The 17,958-nt window shown below is 51.3% G+C and overlaps 1 protein-coding gene across 7 annotated transcripts in view; it reads left to right on the top strand.

Annotated features, from left to right (window-relative positions):
- Positions 1–17,958, top strand: part of DAG1 (dystroglycan 1) — a 52,426-nt gene that overhangs the window by 27,314 nt on the left and 7,154 nt on the right. For all 7 annotated transcript variants that reach the window (XM_054838258.1, XM_054838260.1, XM_054838261.1 and 4 more), the window contains one exon: positions 8,598–9,007. In XM_054838258.1, coding sequence (XP_054694233.1) covers positions 8,726–9,007 — 282 coding nt within the window. In that variant the 5' untranslated portion in view covers positions 8,598–8,725. The remainder of the gene's footprint in view (positions 1–8,597; positions 9,008–17,958) is intronic.

A 17,958-nucleotide genomic window follows, 5' to 3' on the forward strand; every position in this document is an offset into this window, starting at 1 on the left:
AGTGAACACAAGCTGCAGTGGCACAGTGAGCCCGTGGAGGGCCGGGGAATTCATCTCAAGTCCTAAATCTTCTGCTTCCAATGTTTCTAGCAATTAGTACCCCTCAAATCCGAGCGCGGTGTCACGGGGACTGCTCCGCTGCCTTGCGTACGCTAACCAGGGGGATAACTCTTTCGTGGTCCAAATGAAAACTGCTCTGACGTTTGAGTGGTGCTTTGGTCTCGCCTCTCCGCTGCCTACCCAGGTGCTTCTGCCAGCCTAGGTCTCCTCTGTCCCGGGCTCTCCTGCAGGATGGCTTCTGCTAAAATGCTTTTCTGTAGTGCCACTGCCTTTGCTTTAGAATTAACTTCAAGCAAATTCAGCAAGATACAAAGCTTTCTTCACAAAAGAGAACTCTAGAGTCAAAAATACCTATCTTGGTGCCTTGAGTTCTGGTTTCTACTAAATCTTGAAAACTGATAAAGTGTTCATATGCTTGTGTGTATATATATACATGCCTGTTGTGTTTGTCTTCAGAATGTGCATTTTTATAGCATTAGTATGGAACGAGCTCTTAGCCCCGTCTTTTTTTTGTTTGGTTGGGTTTTTTGGTTTAACCTTTTGTAATTTCCTGTGGGTTTTAGTACTAGCTTTACCTTACATTACCTTAAACATAGAATTAAATATTAGGATTTTTACACTCTCTTGCTCTGTTTCCAGACAAAACCAGGAGTTACAAGGGAAGTTTTGAGGGGCTTGCTTGGGCTGGCTATGCACTGGAAGCCCAAGCGAAGGCAAAGCCACGTTAAACTGCATGCCCTTAGGCAGACGGCCCCTTGCTCTGCCCTGCTACAGCTGTATATTTAGCCTATCTGCCCTTTCCAGTAACAGCCGGGAGAAAATGCCTAGAGAAGAATGCGAGTCATCATTTCCCTGAATGCCATCCCGGGATCCTGCTATCTGTCACGAAGTGCTGCTTGAGCCAGAAATGCTGCCTTGGTAACTCTGCCTTCTGCAAAATTGTCCCATCAAACCCGTTTTTTAAAAAATTTTTTTAACCCACGTGAAGTTTTAACACTCATGTTCACAACCCCGTTGTGTCCTGAGGGAAACTCTCATTTTGTTCGGGTTTGAGCCTGGTTCAGGTTAGTTTGGCTTCTGGTCCTCTTATCGGAGGAGAGCATGGACCCTTGTTCGCCATCGCCCTCATGCCCCAGGGCATCCATCCCACTTTCTTCTCCCCCAGCCCTCCCTCGAGACGGGGCTCGCTCGCAGGGTGCAAGCAGTGTGCGGTGGCACAGGTGAAGCTGTCCCCGGCGATTACGTGGAGTCCCCAGCCGCTTGGTGGGTGTTTATACCCAAATTCTCTCCTGTTTGCCAGCAGCCAGGAAAATGGCAGCTCTACCTGACTGCGGTGTTTGTAATTACAGGGGAAAAAAATTATCTCTGAGGCCTTTTAAATACTTGGGAAGATAATATCTGAGTTTCCTTTCAACCGAATGCACTTGAAGATACAATCTGAGTTGGTTCTCTGGGAATAACAAAGTGGGAGGAAAGGATTGATTGTGGTTGCTGAAACTTTCATGAAGGAGGCCGAAGTCTCGCCCAGCCAAAATCCGCGGTTGCGGGTCAGGCGCAGCAGCCGTTTGAGGCACAGCTTGAGCGTAGGACGAGTAGCACGTACAGGCTGCAAGGGGCCACGTGAGCAGGATTGACGAGCGGGGGGGACATCTGTAGGGTCTCCTAGCAAAAAGTGTCAGGTCAGTGTGCGAGTGCGTATCCTGCGTATCCTCGGTGCCTACGTCTTCCAGGGCAAAAAGTCCTCCCAGGAGCAGAGTCTCCAGCTGGGAAGGGCAGCAGGGTGACCCAGCTTCTGGACAGGTAGATGCAGTACAGGGGGGCGAAAAAGGGAAATGCTGCCTTTTGCATCTTTTCTATCTTGGAGCTGCCTCTGCAGGAAGTGCCAGAGATCACATGTCCTAATGAACGCAAAAGCCGAGTGGTGTCTTGAGCGGTCCAGCTTCCTCTAGCCGGTTGCTCGGCACTTCGCTGTCTGTCAGTCGGAGCAGAGGGATCAGTCGGTGTCTGGTCCCAGGCTGGGGGACAACTGCAGGCAGTTTTGTTGGCCAAGGGGAGACGTGAGATGCACGCGAGAGAGCTGTGGGAAGGCTTCATCCCTTCTTGGTGGCACAAAACTGTAGTTTTCAAACAAAAGTAAGAGAAAACTTTCTACTATCTTTTATTAAGCTACAGGAAAGTTAAATATCTTGGCGCTTACTCTAGCGGAATAAAAACCGCTGTGAGGTGTCGATTGCTGTGACCACTTCCCGTACAAGCTTCACCAAGCTGCTTGTGGCATGTGTGACTTGAAGCAACAATTCAGTGACAGTTTGCAGCTGAGTTCCCCGCCAGCAGGAGGGTGCTGCTTGTTTCCCTGCCTGGCACGCTTTTAGCACTGCTGTTTTGGGTTTGTTTGGGGTGTTGTTTTTTCTTCCCCTAGACTGTTTTTCAGCGTCAGGATTTCCAGTTACTGATGCCAGATGCGCTGGAGTTGAGCAGTGCAGAAATACAAGAAGGGATGAAACTGAAGTACCTTTTTTTGTGTGTATTCCTTTGAGCTAGGTGTCTTTTTGTTGGACATTTGACTTGGTGACAATACTAGGTGGGCATAGTTGCGGAAGAGTGTGTCGAAAGGCAATTTTAGGGCGAACAATCGAGTACAGCCCGGTGTGTACCTCCTGTGCTGATGATGTCTGGGGTGACCAGCTAATGATGGTGAGCTTGTCAACTGGTGTGGGGGGCAGAGGGTGGAAGGGGCTCCCAGGGCTTTCGGGAACGCTGATCTGGGGCTCTCTGCTAAGGCAGTTTTCTCTTACAGTCCGACCTCTGATGCCGAGCTGCCTGCTACTTTGGTTTTGATGTATGCTTGGCTATAAGCAGGCAGCTGTGACTGCAGCATTAAGCCAAAAACTTGTGAATGGACTTGCCTTTGAGAGGCGTCCAGTCTCGGTGCAAAGCCGCCATCCCCGCAGAAGCCTGGTTAGCGCTGTGCGGGACAGGACGTTGTCGCTCTGAGCACAGCTGGGCAGGGAGCTACGGCTAGTGGTGACCCTTCCTTCCTCCGCCTTGCCTCTGCCCTTGCAGCAGCTGCGTGCTGGTTAGTCTGCGTGTGACGAATGCATCTCTCTGCGGTTGTCCTCCTGTACGTCCCTTTCCATAACTCATCCCCGGCGCAGCAGGGTCTGGAGCCTGGGTCACCTTCTGCGAACAGAGATGGCTGAAGCCATCGAGGTTGGAAATCACCCCCAGAGTCATTTGCAGCAGGTTTCTGTAGCTTATAACGTAGGCTGTTGGAGGGGCTGCCGCCGCCTTTGTTTCAGGGTACATCCGGAGCCGGGTGAGTGTGGAAACTCTTACTGTTTCCTAAATTTCACGCTCCAGAGTGTTCTTTGTGCATATAATGTGTGAGGCTTGTAGATTGGCATGCTCTTAGTCTTGAGGAGACTGTTATTAGTTCATAAACTTGGTGATGAGCTGCTCTGCCCAGACACGCTGCTTTAGAGCTGTTTCTCCCTCCCGCCCCCTCCTCAGACTCCTTTAGCACAGCGCAGACGTGCACGGAGCACCAGCCGCCTCTGCCTGGACCGCGCCGCCGGGCTGGCACCATCGGTGCCTGCTGTCGTGTTTTTTTGGACCGAGGAGCATGTACGGCAGAGTGCCATCTTTGTGTGCCTGGCCGGTGACGCTGGATTTCATCATTCCTCTTGCTTGCTGCCTTGACACGCAGACGCGCGGTAGCTGATGGGACTTGCCCAGAGATCCTCCTGTGGAAACACGCAGAAGAGATATTTGCAGAGACAATAGCTCTGTTCTGGAAAGTTGTGGTGGCCCTTTTTAGCTGAGTCTCAGTTTGCTTCCTTAGAGAAAGGCCACTTGTTTAACGCTTCCTTTAATGAGGATTTTGGTAAATAAGCAATCAGGTAAGTGGGATTCCTCCTAACTCTCCTAAATACCTTCTTATCTGGAGTAGAGAATTGCACGGCAGTTACCTGAGCTTTCTGCATGCTAGGTTCAGCGTCATTAATATACTGGCAGTGATTAATTACGGCGGCCCAGTGATGTGATTGTGTGCTTGAGCAATTGGATTAGATGCAGCCGGACGGAGACTTCACTTTCACTGGTTCTTGCTGAAGTGGTGGGTAATTGGCCACAGAGGAGGAGTGATTTCTAGGGCAGCCGTGCTTCTCCTGGCCCCATGCTCCCGATTCTGCGCTGGGCAGAAGGAAAGGTCTCTGGGAAGACGTGTGGCTGGGAGTAGCTACTTTGTCCTGTTCTCAGTCCTTCCTTTCAGTCCCATCTTCTGTCCGCACTATTCTGCGTTCCTGAATAATGAAGGTAGAGCATGTCCCACAGGTGTCAGCAGGCCTCGTAGCTGCATGGAGGGGCATGGGCCTCACAGCAGGCTCCAGCGTTGTCTTGACAAGTCAGCATCGTATCAAGTGCAGCATCGTGTCAACACAACTTCCCCCAGCAGGCCCAGTTCCGTGTCTCTGAGATGGGGGTCTGGCACTGGAGATCAGGCATCAACATTGGCACGTGCACCGAGCGCTAGGACTGAAGCAGATGTTGATACCGACTTTGATGTTTCATCCAACAGTCTGGAGGCTCAAAGTTGAGACCAAAAGAGCGCTCTCAGAAGCAGGAGGATAAAGAGCAAGTCGGTTCTTTCAGAAGATCAGACGGAACGAAACATCCTGAAATTCAGGACTAACCTGAACCTTTGTGTTTGTTCTGCGAAACTATGCAGTACGTATAGATCCTGCTGGAAGAAGGAGCGCTGTGCAACGTAGAGAAACTGGGGTGGCCTAGCCTTGCCTTGTAACTTCAAAGTGCCATCTAAGTCAGTTGGCTTGATGCTTCCCAGAGATCAGCAGATGACCACGCAGAATGCCATCTGTGTTTGAGTTTTGGTCCTGTTTTGAGCTTGTGTGAAGCGTTGAGGTTTGTGCTCCTGGGGAGCTCCAGCTCTGTGCCACTCGCTGACTGTGGGCCATGATCCTGAACGCTGACTTTTTCTGTGTACAACTGGGATGATGTCTCAGTCCAGTGAGTCTGGGTTGTGCCTGTGGTAGCACCGTGTGAAATGGTTTGGGCTCTTGAACTTGACAGAGGTGCTATGCAGGTACTCAGCGCTGGTGGCCAGTGGGGCTGCTGGCTTTTAGGCAGAGGATCTCTTATCACAAAAAGCGTTCTGCCTTGAAGTGATAGGCCACGTAGACCTCAGCACTGTGGGGCAATGCCTTTTTCCAGCTATCTGTAGCTGCCTTTCCTCCTTAGCACACAGTGTGAGAGGCTGGCACTGTTTCAGCTTCTGTCGATTGTTTGGTGAGGTGGAGCTGTGTTAAGAGATTTTTTTGGTGGTGCAAGTTTGTTCTCAGCTCTTCTGGGGTTTTTTTTCCCTGTTGTTATCAGGTACTGAATTTTTCCTATACCTCCTGTGCGCTCTGCTTCCGTACGCAGAGACTGTTCTTCTGTAGTTCCCCTAAAATGAAGTTATGAATTTGTGCGACCTGCGCGTGTCACACAACAGCTTCGCAGCCAGTGTGTGAGTTGCTTTGCTGAGGGGCACGTATCAGGTGGGCAGTGTTTGCCTGCTCCAATAATTGTTTCTGAAATGGCTGATGACTTCATCTTCCTCTCCTGCTCACCACAGATACCAAGAACCAGCTCCTTTCTGCCCAAATACTCCTCTCCATCCAACAAAAACGCCCCAGGCCAGATCATGTCACTTGGCTGAGCAACACAGAGCTGCACCATGCTCGTGCACGAGCTCTGCCGCAGCCGTGACAGGCCAGGGGCTGGCTTGAAGATGTGGTGCTGAACTTCTCCAGACATCTTTACAGCTCCGTGTGGTTGTACGCTGGGTGTGTGTCTGGTTGTCTGGGGTGTTTCTCCTCCTCTCAGGTGTGGAGGCTCAGCGCAGCTGTGAGACAGCCATGTTTCCATGCTGATAGCATCTCGGCCCCGCAGCAGCCACCGGGCTGCCAGGCTCTGCTGCTGCATTCCTCTCCCGGCGAGTCTCTGATCCTGCCTGTACTTGCTGTGCAGCTTGCTTTCTAGTCCTTCACACGGCAGGACTTTCCAACAAGCAGGCTTTAGGAGAGGTAGCTCATGGGACAAGGCATCATCACCCCAGTGTCCGTAGCCCGGACTCCACAGAGGCTGAAGGTGGTTCCTCTTTCTGCTTATTTAAGGCACCGCAGAGATGAGTCCCTCGTTTTCCTGCTGTGATGATCAGTGGCCTCCTCAGGACCTCTTGCATTTGTCTGCTCCATCTCTGTAGCTCATTCTCAGCCTGTTGGATATTCTCCACTGGACATCTGCCATGGTATGGACGTCTACTTGCTGAGGTGACTCTGGGCTCATCCACAATCAATCGGTGTGTCAGACTCATCCTCTGACCACGCAGGGGGCTAGTAGAAGAGATGTGCTCTGTAGGAAGTGTGAGTTGTCCTTACCCACCTAGCCACTTCATGTTTCATGATGATAACCTCTGGAGAAGCAGCTCAGGCATCTTGTTCTGGGTGAAGACCACCATGTGCTCAGTTGCCTTTGGGAAGAGCCTGGCCTTGGCTTCCCTGTTGTTTCATCTGGTGTATTCCTGTCCCAGTCAGCTCAGGCAGTCGGAATGACAAGAGCAGCGGGGAAATGGGTTTCTTCCAGCGCTGGCATCTCTCATCGACCATCCTCCCATCTGTCTTGCGGTTTCCAGCAACGTTATTGTGCCTCCACCATCTCTTTTGCCTTTTACTTGAGAGAGGTTTTCTACGATTGACAGCGGTCAGATCAGATATCAGTTTTGTGGATGCTATAGCCAGAGGTTATTGCATTCAGCTCGTAATTTCCACTGCCCACAGCCCTCTTTGCCAGCTGCGGCTGTGCTTGCTGGGTCTGTTACCTTGGTACGGGAGATGTCAGCCCCTCTGCGTGACTGGTTTGTTGTGAAAAGGCCCATCAAGGGGTGAGGGTGTGCTAGTCCTTGCACGCTACCTCTCAGCTTCTCTACAGTGCAGGTTTTAGGGTGAGCAACCAAATCTTATCTCCTATTATTCCTAGAGCCTGCTGTGGTAACCTTGGGCTTGGTTGGGCCCTCTGCCTGCTTCTGCAAGCCCGTGGTGGGCAATGTGCACTTGCCTGGCCGCAGTGCAGCAGGACAGCTTGTCCTGCAGTTGTGCTGCCCCGGGACCTCTGTGAGCACAAGTCGCAGTGGGATTTCCCTTCCCACCCGGTCTGGCTCTGGGGTCTCTTGGGACGGCCTGATGTGCATCACACAATGCAGCTGGAACGGGCTAAAATTAAATCAGAGCCGTGCTCAGGGGACTGGGAGTGATGGTTAGAAGTTGGGCTGGGTTTGCTCTGGGAATTTGGAGCTACCTCTCTCTCAGCGTGGAAAAAAGGAGTGGCTTCAAGACCTGAGAGTGCCTGGCCCGAGGGAGCCCAGTCCTGTGTGCTCCTGGGGGCTGAGCAACACCCGCTTGGGCCGTGCGTCGTCCTCCAGTTCCGCATCACCCGCTGCACCGCTCGTTACCACAGATTAGTTATAGAGGGCTGGGCTAGCTGCAAACCGAGAGGCCAGAGTGGGCAGTACGGCTTCCCCCGGGGGCCCCAAACGGCTCTGTCCTCCCTCCTGAACCCGCTGGCTCTCCTGCGAACAGGCTGTGAAGAGGAACGTGGGGGTGCGTACAGATCCGTGACTCCTGCGCGCCACGGCCGAACGCAGTCTGGAGGGAGAAGCGGCTGGGGAAGCGAAGGAAACAATGCACCAAAGGAACAGAGGAGGGAAAGGAGAGCTGTGATCCAGGGGACCAGAGAGAGGGTGGGGATGGGGAGGAAGCAAGTGGAAGAAGAAAACAACCAAGTGTGGGAGAGCTGGAGATGTTTCTCAGCAGAGCGTGGGGACAGGCGAGCTGTGCGAGCAGGAAGGAAGTGGACAGCGGGTAGCAGCGTGGGACGCAGCATGTGCATAGCTTACTCCAGTCTGATTTTTGGGGTGCGTATTGCTGTCCCCCATATCAAGCCTAAACACACTGATATCAAAAGCTGGAACTTGAGAGAAGACCTGGCTTGAAAGCGAGCCTTGTGGGTCAGAGGAGCAGAAGCATCTGTTGTGCATCAAGCTGTCAAGATGGCAGCTTTGGAGTACCGAAGGTTTCTTGGGATTGTCACACTGGGTAACTGGCATTGAAATCCACCGATGCCCCAGCCCGCCTTCAGCCTGCCGTGAAAGGTCACCTGTTACTGCTCTGCTCTGTCTTGGCTTCGGTTGTATCTGCCCCCTCTCCCTACCTGTGGCTATCTCAGGATGCTGTGGCTCCAAAGCAGCAGAAACGTGGTTGTGTGCATGGAAAAGCAGGAGGATCTTGTTTTTCTAGAGGAGCTGAGAAGCTCTTGTGCTCTTTAATGGTAGTGGTAACTCATGCAGTTAAATCAAAAAGCTGAAATGAAGAGGGTAGCTTGGCTGGTAGCCCTCTGTCCGTTGCAAGGAGGTCTGTGTGTGTTAGCTGGCTGGCTTGGATATCGTAATTAATGTGCTGATTGGATTTCCTTTGTTTAACCAGGTTCCCAGGACTCCTAGGATGAGGCTGCTGTGAAGGACTGGCGGATCCCCTGCCTACGCTGCAGTGCCTGCAGATTCCCTGTGGTCCCCCTTCCGGCTGGAGCACCGTTGCCGAGGCCGCCGGGAAGAATGACTGTTGGATGCCTACTACAGCCCCCTTTCCTGGGGAGGACTTGGCTCCCCGTGCTGCTGCTGGCGGCCTCCGCTCACTGCCACTGGCCCAGCGAGCCGGCAGAAGTGGTTCGGGACTGGGAAAACCAGCTAGAGGCCTCCATGCACTCCGTGCTCTCGGACCTCCGTGAGACTGTGCCAGCCGTGGTGGGCATACCGGACAGCTCTGCTGTGGTGGGACGCTTCTTCAGAGTCTCCATCCCCACGGATTTAATTGCTTCCAATGGAGAAATTGTCCAGGTGAGAAATGTCTTTCCCTGAGGCTCGTTTTCAGTTCTGTTCTTGCAGGAGTTGAGCTAGTCACCCCACTAGCAGGCTGGGTCACGAGGGTTGCTGTGAAGCAGCCGTAAGGTTTTGTAAGAGGATGGGAAAAGGATTTTTAAAAAAACAAATTTAAAAATCCTCCCTTCACTGCAAAGTTCCTTTTTTCTATAATAATGAAGAGAGGAGACTTCTCTCCTCAGGGATGACTGATTGGGTTTGGCTATATTTAAACTGTGAAATACTCTGCCCCTGGAACGACGGGCGCATTCGTAAGGAGACGTTGCCTCGGGATCTGGGGAGCCACAGATTCCCTGGGACTACTGCTCTGAGGCTCGGGGACTTTGCTTCGCTGTGGTAACAAAACATTGCTGGACAAATAGACCTTCTTCTGCCAGCAGTGCTCTGGGCTGCCTTTGACACAGTCTCTCCTGACCTCGTCCCTAAGTCCTGTTGGGAAAGATGGCAGCCTTTCTCTTGATCTAACTTACCCTCGTGCCGCTGGCACTGCAGACACCTGAAAATGAGTTTTGGAATTGGTCCTGAGGGCAAGAAAGTGTCAGAATAGCCCGGAGGAGGGTAGGCACGCTCCGAACATACGCTTGCTCATCTTTAGTCCTTTCCTGGGAGGGTGCTGGGAAGTTGTCTTCTCAGCATCTGCTTGCTTGGATCATGTGGAGTTCAGAAAAGCGTTCTTAAACAGAATTACCTTCCAATCTCAAGAATTTTTTTCCAAGAGCAAAACTGAAAAATAGTTTTTAAAATCCATTTTTAGAAAACATTATAAAAGACAACCTTCTGGTGTGTCTCAGAAGATCAGAGGGAGATGGAGAGCAAGTCAGGAGAAAGTCTGACATCTCAGCTTCTCCTTGAAGGCAGGTTTGTTTTAGCTCTGCGTACTGTCACGCCATTATCTCAATCCAGATACGTGATCTCGCTGGCTCCAGCGAGGGTGCCAGGACCGTGACGTGCCAGCGGTAGGCAGAAAATCTGAAGAATGCATCTGTTATCGACAGGCGGTCGGATGGGGAGGAGGAAAGCAGTGGGTGAACCCCTGGCTAGAGGAGTTGGAGAAAGGGACGGGCTGGTTTCGGAGCGAAGGCTGTGACATTTAATTGCCTCTGCAGGCCAGGAGACTGGCTCGGACGGGAGACGGCGGTGCCTGCCCTGCTTTTTAACCACAGCCTGTTTTCTGAGCTTAGGGCACCTGTATAGCACTGGGCTGCAGGAGTCCAGACGGGTGCAGTGAGCCCAAGATCCCTTGTTACAGCAATGGTAACTTTGGTTTGGGATTTTGCATCGGAATGGCTTGTTCTGGTGTCGTTTAATGGCTATTTTGGCAAGAATAGTTTTCAGTGTTTGTGTAACACCGCAGCTTCCTCAGTCTCCTTTTCCTGGCACAAAAGTCATCTGTGCTAGCTCCGGTAGGTGCAAGAAAATCCTCTGATAGATTATTTCCACCTCATCTGATAGCTTTGAACAATACCTCTGCCACTTCGGTGTTGAGGCGTGTTTGCTAACACCAACAGATGCCTGAAGAGTCGCAAACGGACTGGGCTGGAGCAGGACCCAACAGTTGCTCGTGGTGTGTAGTTCAGCAAACGCTGGGAGCAATTTTCATGCTTGTCCGTGGCCTCGCCCGAGTGCACGTTGCATCTGTTCACCTTGAAATTGATTTTAAAAGTGCAGCAGGCTCTAGGGCACTGTTAGCACCCTCGCTTAGCCGGTGTATCTGGAAGGACTCTCCTTGCAGAGAATGCGTGTTGTTCTGCTGAGCACAGCCAACCTTTGCTACGGGGATTGGATTCCTGGCTAGCGAGAACTGCGTAGGCAATTTTTGGGTGCTGGGGTGCATTTTTGTTTACTGGGAAGTTGCTCTGGTCTTTTTCTCAGGCTGCCTTGCATTTCGCAGCCAGAGCAGTAAAAGTGTAATACTTCTGGATCTTGCTAACCGGTTTACTTAAAACCAAAAAAGAAAGAACAAAGGGCTGTGCCCTTTGAGATGAAGCAGTGGGTTGGAGTTTACAATGAGATGTGAGTACCTATACTCAGTTCCCTTCAATTTCTAAGAAATTTGCTATAATTTCATTTAAAAAACCCTGACAGTTGATGTCCCCAAGCTCCCAGGAACTTCCCGTCTGGAGCCTGAAGAAGGTGTGATCGCTTAATTTCTAGAAAATTCCTGCTGATTATTTCTAGGCTCGGTCTTGTATTGTGGTGGGGATCGCCTTGAAGCTGCTTCTCAGATCCTCTCCTTGCTTGTTAGCAGATTCCAGCCGGCTGTAGACAAAATACTTTTCTCTGCAAACTTGGTTGTGGGATGGAAACAACGCCAGGCATCTGCAGCGTGGCGGAGGAGTGCCTCGCAGGCACGCACTCCTGCACAGCTATGTGGGCTCTGTGCGTAATCAGGTATGTGCTCCTGGGAGCAGTCGCCAGCGTTTCCCTGCCACCCCCAAGCTGCTCGAGAACAGGTGAGATTTTATGGTTTATGGTTAAGTACAAAAGCAAGTTTATTCTAATGCACTCAAGAGGCAAAGGTGGATGTGCAGCAGAGTAGTAAAAAACCTACTTTGTGCCTTGATTTCAGAGTTTCTTTTCTGTGTTTGCTCAGAGCCAGCTGCCAGCCAGGCTTTGTGGCTGTTGTAACTTGGTGCTGGCAATCAGAAACCCCCGTTGCCTGTGCCTTGTCTTGCTGAGCCTTGGTCAGGCATTGACGTGCCCTCTGAAGGTTGGCTGCAGCTTGCAGGTATTTTGGCTGTTGAATTTGGTGGCAGTTCGGTCCAGATGCTGTCCTGTAACTTCCTTGCTACAGCAAGGCTTCTCGCTGCAAGATTGCTCTCCTGGTGTCCGAAGGTGTCTTGGAAATGAAAACTCTTTGTGTCTTCCCGAAAGCGTTAGCAGCTTGCGGCCCTTCCTGCTGTCTTAAAAGATCCGATCGTGCAAACCCCTTGCTGTGTGGACAGGTAGCACCAAGGTGTGCAGGTTCCCGCTAGCTCCTGACAGCCGCTAGCTGGGACCAGGATAACAGGGGACATTGGTCCTGGTACCCTCACCATGACCAGTTGTCGTTGGCCTGACAATTTCCTTACCCCATATCCACTGAAGACTGTGGGGCCTGACCCAGCACCGCTCAGCTGCGTCCTGTTGTTGTCAAAGGGATCATGCTTGGGCCAAAGACCAGGTGGATTTCCTGTTCCTGCCACTTCCATTTGAAGCTGCTCCAGAATTTGGCTGCTCTGATTAAAAATGCAGCTTCTATCCTAAATTTAGAGATGGCTAGAAATATTTATATGTGCTGCCCTTTAGCTTAAATCCATTCTAGCTTCATAATATTTACTTCCTTTATGTATTTATAAATGACAGGCATATTCCCCTGTCTTGATTTTATTAGGTTAAGCAAGCCAACCTCTCGTCTTTTTCATAAAATAAGCTTTCTTTTCCTCTCCTCATTTTTGCAGCTGTCTTCTGCACGTCTTCCAGCCTGAGTTTATTTTTCTTATGTTTGCTTGACCACAGCTACACAAAATACTCTAGATGAAATTTTACCAGAGCCTCATATAAAGGCATCAAAACTTCCTTTTCTCTTCTATAAATAACCTTGTTTGATATATCCTACAATTGTTTGCTTTTCCATATCTGCCTTGCTTTGGCTCAGACATCTTGCCATCGGCTAAAATATCCAGGTCTGTAGGTTTTTTTCTGCTTCCACTTGGTGAGGTCCCATCAGCCAAGGTGCACGATCATTGATTTTTGCCTCCTGATCTTGGTCTCCATGGCATCTGCTAAGTCCCCTCTTTAAGGTTGTCCCATTTTTCTTGTATGAATACTTAAGCCTCCCATTGCTGTCCGTGTGACGACACAAATAATGAAGGTAGCACCGATAGCACCTCTGTCAGCGTTTGGGACCGTGGCTGTTGCAGTAAGCGTGGCTCTCCTCTCAGCCCAGCAGTGATGATACCCTGCCACGAACTGGGAAAGCTGACACTGGGTTTGGGCCATGAAGGAAAAAACCACGCAAAGGAGGGCATTTACGTGGTGATTTTCTCCCTCCTGTGTGCAGGATGTTGATCTGACTTGGTGCAGAAACTGCTGTAGAAATCACCTGGCATCTCCAAGTCCGCAGAGAGGCTTTCTGACTCCGAGCTGTGACGGCGTTTCTCTAGGCTAGGCCAGGAACAGGAGACACCCGGGCTGCAAACGCCCCTCTTGAACCACCAGGCACTGCACTTGGATCCGAGTATTAAATACCGTCACTAACCGGCATTGCTGGGGCAACGCCTACTCCTTTCCCTTGGGATGCAGGGATGAATCCAGTTCCCTCCAATACCAGCATACCCGCAAGGAATTTGAGCCCTTGCACAGTCCAATGCACGTGCCCACGGCATATAAAGGCATGGAATTTAATGCCTTTAGTCTAAAGGTGGGTCTATAAAGCATGCTGGAAGGAGAGCAACTCTTGGTGCGCACTGCTTCCCGAGGCACGTCCCCGCGCAAGCGGGTGATTTGCTGCATCTTCCCTGAAGATATGTAAAGCTGCCAACCTGCCTTTGTCCGAGGAGTGTTAGGTATGGGATGGATCCCAAGGAGCAGATCTGCTGCTCAGGTTCATTAGCCAATGCTAAGGAGAAGTTTTCAGGTGAGCGCAGCTAAGTCTTCCTCTTCTTGGCACTGTCTTGGCTCCTGATTTTTTTTTTTTATTTACAAGTGCACAGTCTCAGTAGGGCTTTGTTGGTAAGACGGATAAAACATAGCGGAGGCCTCAAGAAGCTGTCGCTGTATGCAGACGTAGCTGGTGGCAAAGTGATTAGAACAACTGAATTCACTCACATAGGTGACTTATTTACACTGCGCAGCTATGCAGCGGGTCTGTGGGGTTATCGGAGCATTGGATATTAATCTGGGCAAAAAGGAGTTTTGCTTTCCAGGCAGGAGCCTGAATTTTCCAATGGTTTTCTGCTTATTGTCTGTTGAAGTGGCTTTTATTGAACAGCTTTACTCTCATTGGACTTCAGGGACCTTGTTTTACAAGCGGGATATGTGGAGACTGGGTTGCGGGAGTCCTGACGTCGAGTACCTGCTGCCAGGGCTGTGCTGCACGCCTCAGCCCTGCTCTGACCCCGAAGCAACGGGCTGGATGGCAGCAACCAGCCTGCAGTGCCAGAACACAGTTTCAGGGAAGAAAAACACCAAATACTGATTTTTTTAAATTTTTTTTTTCCTCTTGCAAGGATCCTTATTTCAAAGAGTTTTAACTGAATGTGAATTTTATTAAAATGGCATTTCTCAAAGGAGGAGGACAAGCAAAGAACACTCCCGAGGGGCTGTACCACTGAGTCGAGTGTCTTTAAAAGGCTCTCTGTGTCGAAGAGACCCCTTCCCGGGGTCCTCCGTTTTCCCTGGACTTTGGTAACCAGAAGGTACAGCAACAGCCACTATTTTGGGGAGGGTGCTGGGATAAACGGGAGCACCTGGAACAGGTCCAGGCAAAGGACTTCTTGGGCAGGGCTTTGCTCAGCTGCCATGCTGCAATCTTAGTGATAAGATGAGCTGATAAGATTTCTGCTGTGGGGGCTGCTTATCTTTTTCCTGCAGCGAGACCAAGTCGAGGAATTTGGCATTTTCAGTGCGCACTTAGTAACGAGCTCTGAATTTGGAGGAGTGGAAAATGTGACTCAATCTAATTATAAACTAGCTTTTCAGACGGGCTGGGAAGTTCCTTGTTTTGTCCTGCTCTTACGGGTTGTTGCCCTGAGCATCCGGGGAGACTGAGGAATGCGACGGTAAGGAGAATCCTGCGAAGGAGCCAACCTGAGATTGCGGGATCTGGCTCGCCTTTCCTCGTCGTGCTCTTGAATTCCAGCTTTCCAGCAATCTGCTGATGGCAGGAATAAATTGCCGGGGCTGGTTAGCTGTGCGGTGGCAGCACTAAACCCCCAGTGCTTGGCATCCCTGCCGTGTGGTATTTTTACTTCCCTTTGGCCTTTCACTTATAAAAAGTCACGCTGAAAGAAGAGCCCGACTGAACTTTTTTTTTTAAGCTGTTTGAGGCTTTTCCTGCCCTGCGCTCGCCCCCGAACAAGGGAGAAAGCGGGGTGTGGGCAGCCTGTGATGACCCCAGCCCTGGCGCGGGCGGGCTGCGCCTTCCCGCTCCAACAATAAGGCTAAACAAATCCTTCCAAGCTGCTTGCATGGATGGATGAAAGGAGGATTTCTTGGGACACTCAATGTTTTGTAGTGACCTCCCAGTGAAACAGCTGTTGTGTTCCATTGCCCAGGCAGAGTGGGCTGCTGAATAGTGCCCTTATAGCAAACACAGAGGCGCATCTGGAAAAGAAACCGTCATGGTAGGAGTATGCGAGGATGGCATTAGCTGGGCGTAGCCACTCAGCCCGCGCCGTTGCAAGGCCATTTTACTGATCGGAAAAAAGTTGGCGGGACAAAGCACCGCTCTTCGGGCAGGCTGTGTCCGCGCAGCGCAGCCTTACGCTTGCATCTGCAAAGGAGGGGGGTTGTTTTCTGCACGTGAGGCTTCGTTTGCCTGCTCGATGGCTGGAAAATGCAGATTAGCAGCAGCCACATAAACTTCTCGCTTGGGTTTTCATGAGCACGTAGAAGTAGAGCAGCTACTCCAAGTAGTTTTGTTGCCTGGTCCTTCAGGGACTGAAGTTTGAACTTGAAGTTGAGGGCCAGGACCTGTGGTACAGCCTCTGCAGCCTTGCTGTCCCTGAGCTCAGCTTTCTGAGCCGAAAGGTTTGATTTTTGTAAGGCAACAGCTTCAGTGCACAGAGTCACGCAGGAAGAGCTTTGCAGGGCTTTCGTTGGGACCAGCCAAAATGCGGGGTTAGTTTAACCGTCCTGACCTACCCCGTGCACAAAGGAAGCACCAATTACCGGCTGTTCCCATATAGCTTTCAGTCTCTGAACAGAGGTGGTGAGCTCCTGCTGGTAATGAAGACTCGGGTCACCGAGGCTGACGTACTTCTGAGAGCCAGTGAAGTCTCTGGGCTGTTTTTAGACTTCCAGGGGCAGATGCATCTGCATGAAATGTCCTGGAGCAGCCTGTTTTTGTCTGTGAGTTCCTGTGCCTTTCGTCCGAGGCGTGCAGCAGCTCAGGAGAGCGCTGTCTGCTGAGGATGCCCAAAGGCTCTGGCAGGTATGGCAGTCCCCCCCGCAGGGAAGCACACGTGCTGGGATTCCTCCGTGCTCACTGTGCCAAATAAATGCAACTTTTCTTTCTTCAGACTGAGCTTTCCCGTAACACAGCACGGTGCAGTGGCACCATAACTGTGCCCGGCGAGCAGAAGGCTCCGAGAGGTGCCCATCTTCCTGTCCCCACTGTTCTCTGTGCCTTGTCTTTCTAGGCAAGACCCGTCTGGTGTCTGAGCTTGCAGTTCTGATGTATTTGAGGAAAGGAGGGGGGATATAAGATTGGAGGCTCCTTCTTGTGTCGTCATCTGGTTGCACAGAGGCAAGCCTCCCTGTCAGGGCTGTTCCTTGGGGCCAAAGACTCGTGGCTGTTGTGGCCTGAGGGATGTCCAGCTCCTGCCATCATCGTGTTCCCCAACGCAATGCAGCAGCCTCTGCTGCAGGACGTGCCTGGGGCAGTGGTACCCGGGCAGCACGTACACACCTGATGCCTGCAGTCACTGGCTCCATCTTCGCGTCGGTGAAGGAGAGGAACACACCCGTTGGGCCAACGGGCAGAGGCCGCCTCCCAAAAGACGACTCAGTCCTCTGACACAGAGCCTGCAGGCACCATGTTCTCATCATTTCTCTTGGCTCCAGGTCGGCTGTGCCAGCACCACGAATCACTGGAGGGCCCTCAGTTCCAGCAGCACTGGAGTGCATGTGGAACCCATGTCTCTACCACCACTTGTTTGGCCCCTGCAGGACGAGGCAGCCCAAAATCTGCCTGTGCCCCTAACTGGTTTGGGGCTGAGACAGCCTGTTGCTTCTGCTGACAAAACTGCCCCATGCTGCTGCGTTAGCAGGGGGTTAAGATGAAGCTTGGGCTTAGTCAAACAGCTTAGGTTTGACTCTTTCTCTGCAGCTATATTTGCATTTGAATTGTCTCTTCGTTTCCATTTTCATTCCCCTGCCCGCTGCTTAATTGCTTGCAGAAGCCTGAGCGCTGCAGCCTTGGTTTAATGCTGGTTAGGTCAGCCTGCTTGAGCACAGTTCAGCTTGCCTTCTGTTGGGATGGGGAGGGCTCAGCTGGGGTATTTTGCATTATTGGCCGTGTGTGTTAGGGCAGTGCTGAAGAGCAACCCAGAAGGGGAGTCTGTTGTACAGTAAATTGTCATCAGTAATTATACTCCAAATGAAATCCCTGGTAAGGGGTCGGTCTCTCGGCAACAACTGGACACGGGGAGGAGAAGGGGGTGGTGGGAGATCTGGCAGAGCTGCAGGAGTATCCACGCTCCCCCCCTGCCCAAAAGCAGTTGAGAATTTTGTAGGACTGATTTGAAAGGGTGCAGGAAGGAGCCGAGTCCCTGGCTGCTGCTGCTGCCCCTGGGAGGGTCTGGCTGCACAGGCTGGGGACGTCCCAGGGATACCTCCAGGGTCGGGAGGATTTCATAGCAGCGTGCCAAACAGAGACCTGTGGCAGGATCCTACAGTACCTCTCTCATTTTTGGAGGATTCATGGGGAGGAGGATGACTAAATACTTGGAGGATTAAAGGGCACCCTTGTAGGCAAGAATGTGGGTTTCTGCCTGAATTCCCTCGGAGGCAGCAGTTTTGCTCACTGCTCGTTTGCTTATCTTTGTCTTGTTGGCTACAGGGCTTTAAGATCTAAGTTTAAAAAAAAAAAAAACCAACACACCACCACAAATCAAACCGAGCTATCTTCTTTCATGAACTGACTGCTCTTGGCTGGCCTAAAAATAACAGGCCATGTATATCTGAAAGGACTTTGTGAACAAGGT

Source organism: Grus americana, chromosome 11 (genome assembly GCF_028858705.1).
Source record: "Grus americana isolate bGruAme1 chromosome 11, bGruAme1.mat, whole genome shotgun sequence".
In the NCBI taxonomy this organism is placed as follows: Eukaryota; Metazoa; Chordata; class Aves; order Gruiformes; family Gruidae; genus Grus; species Grus americana.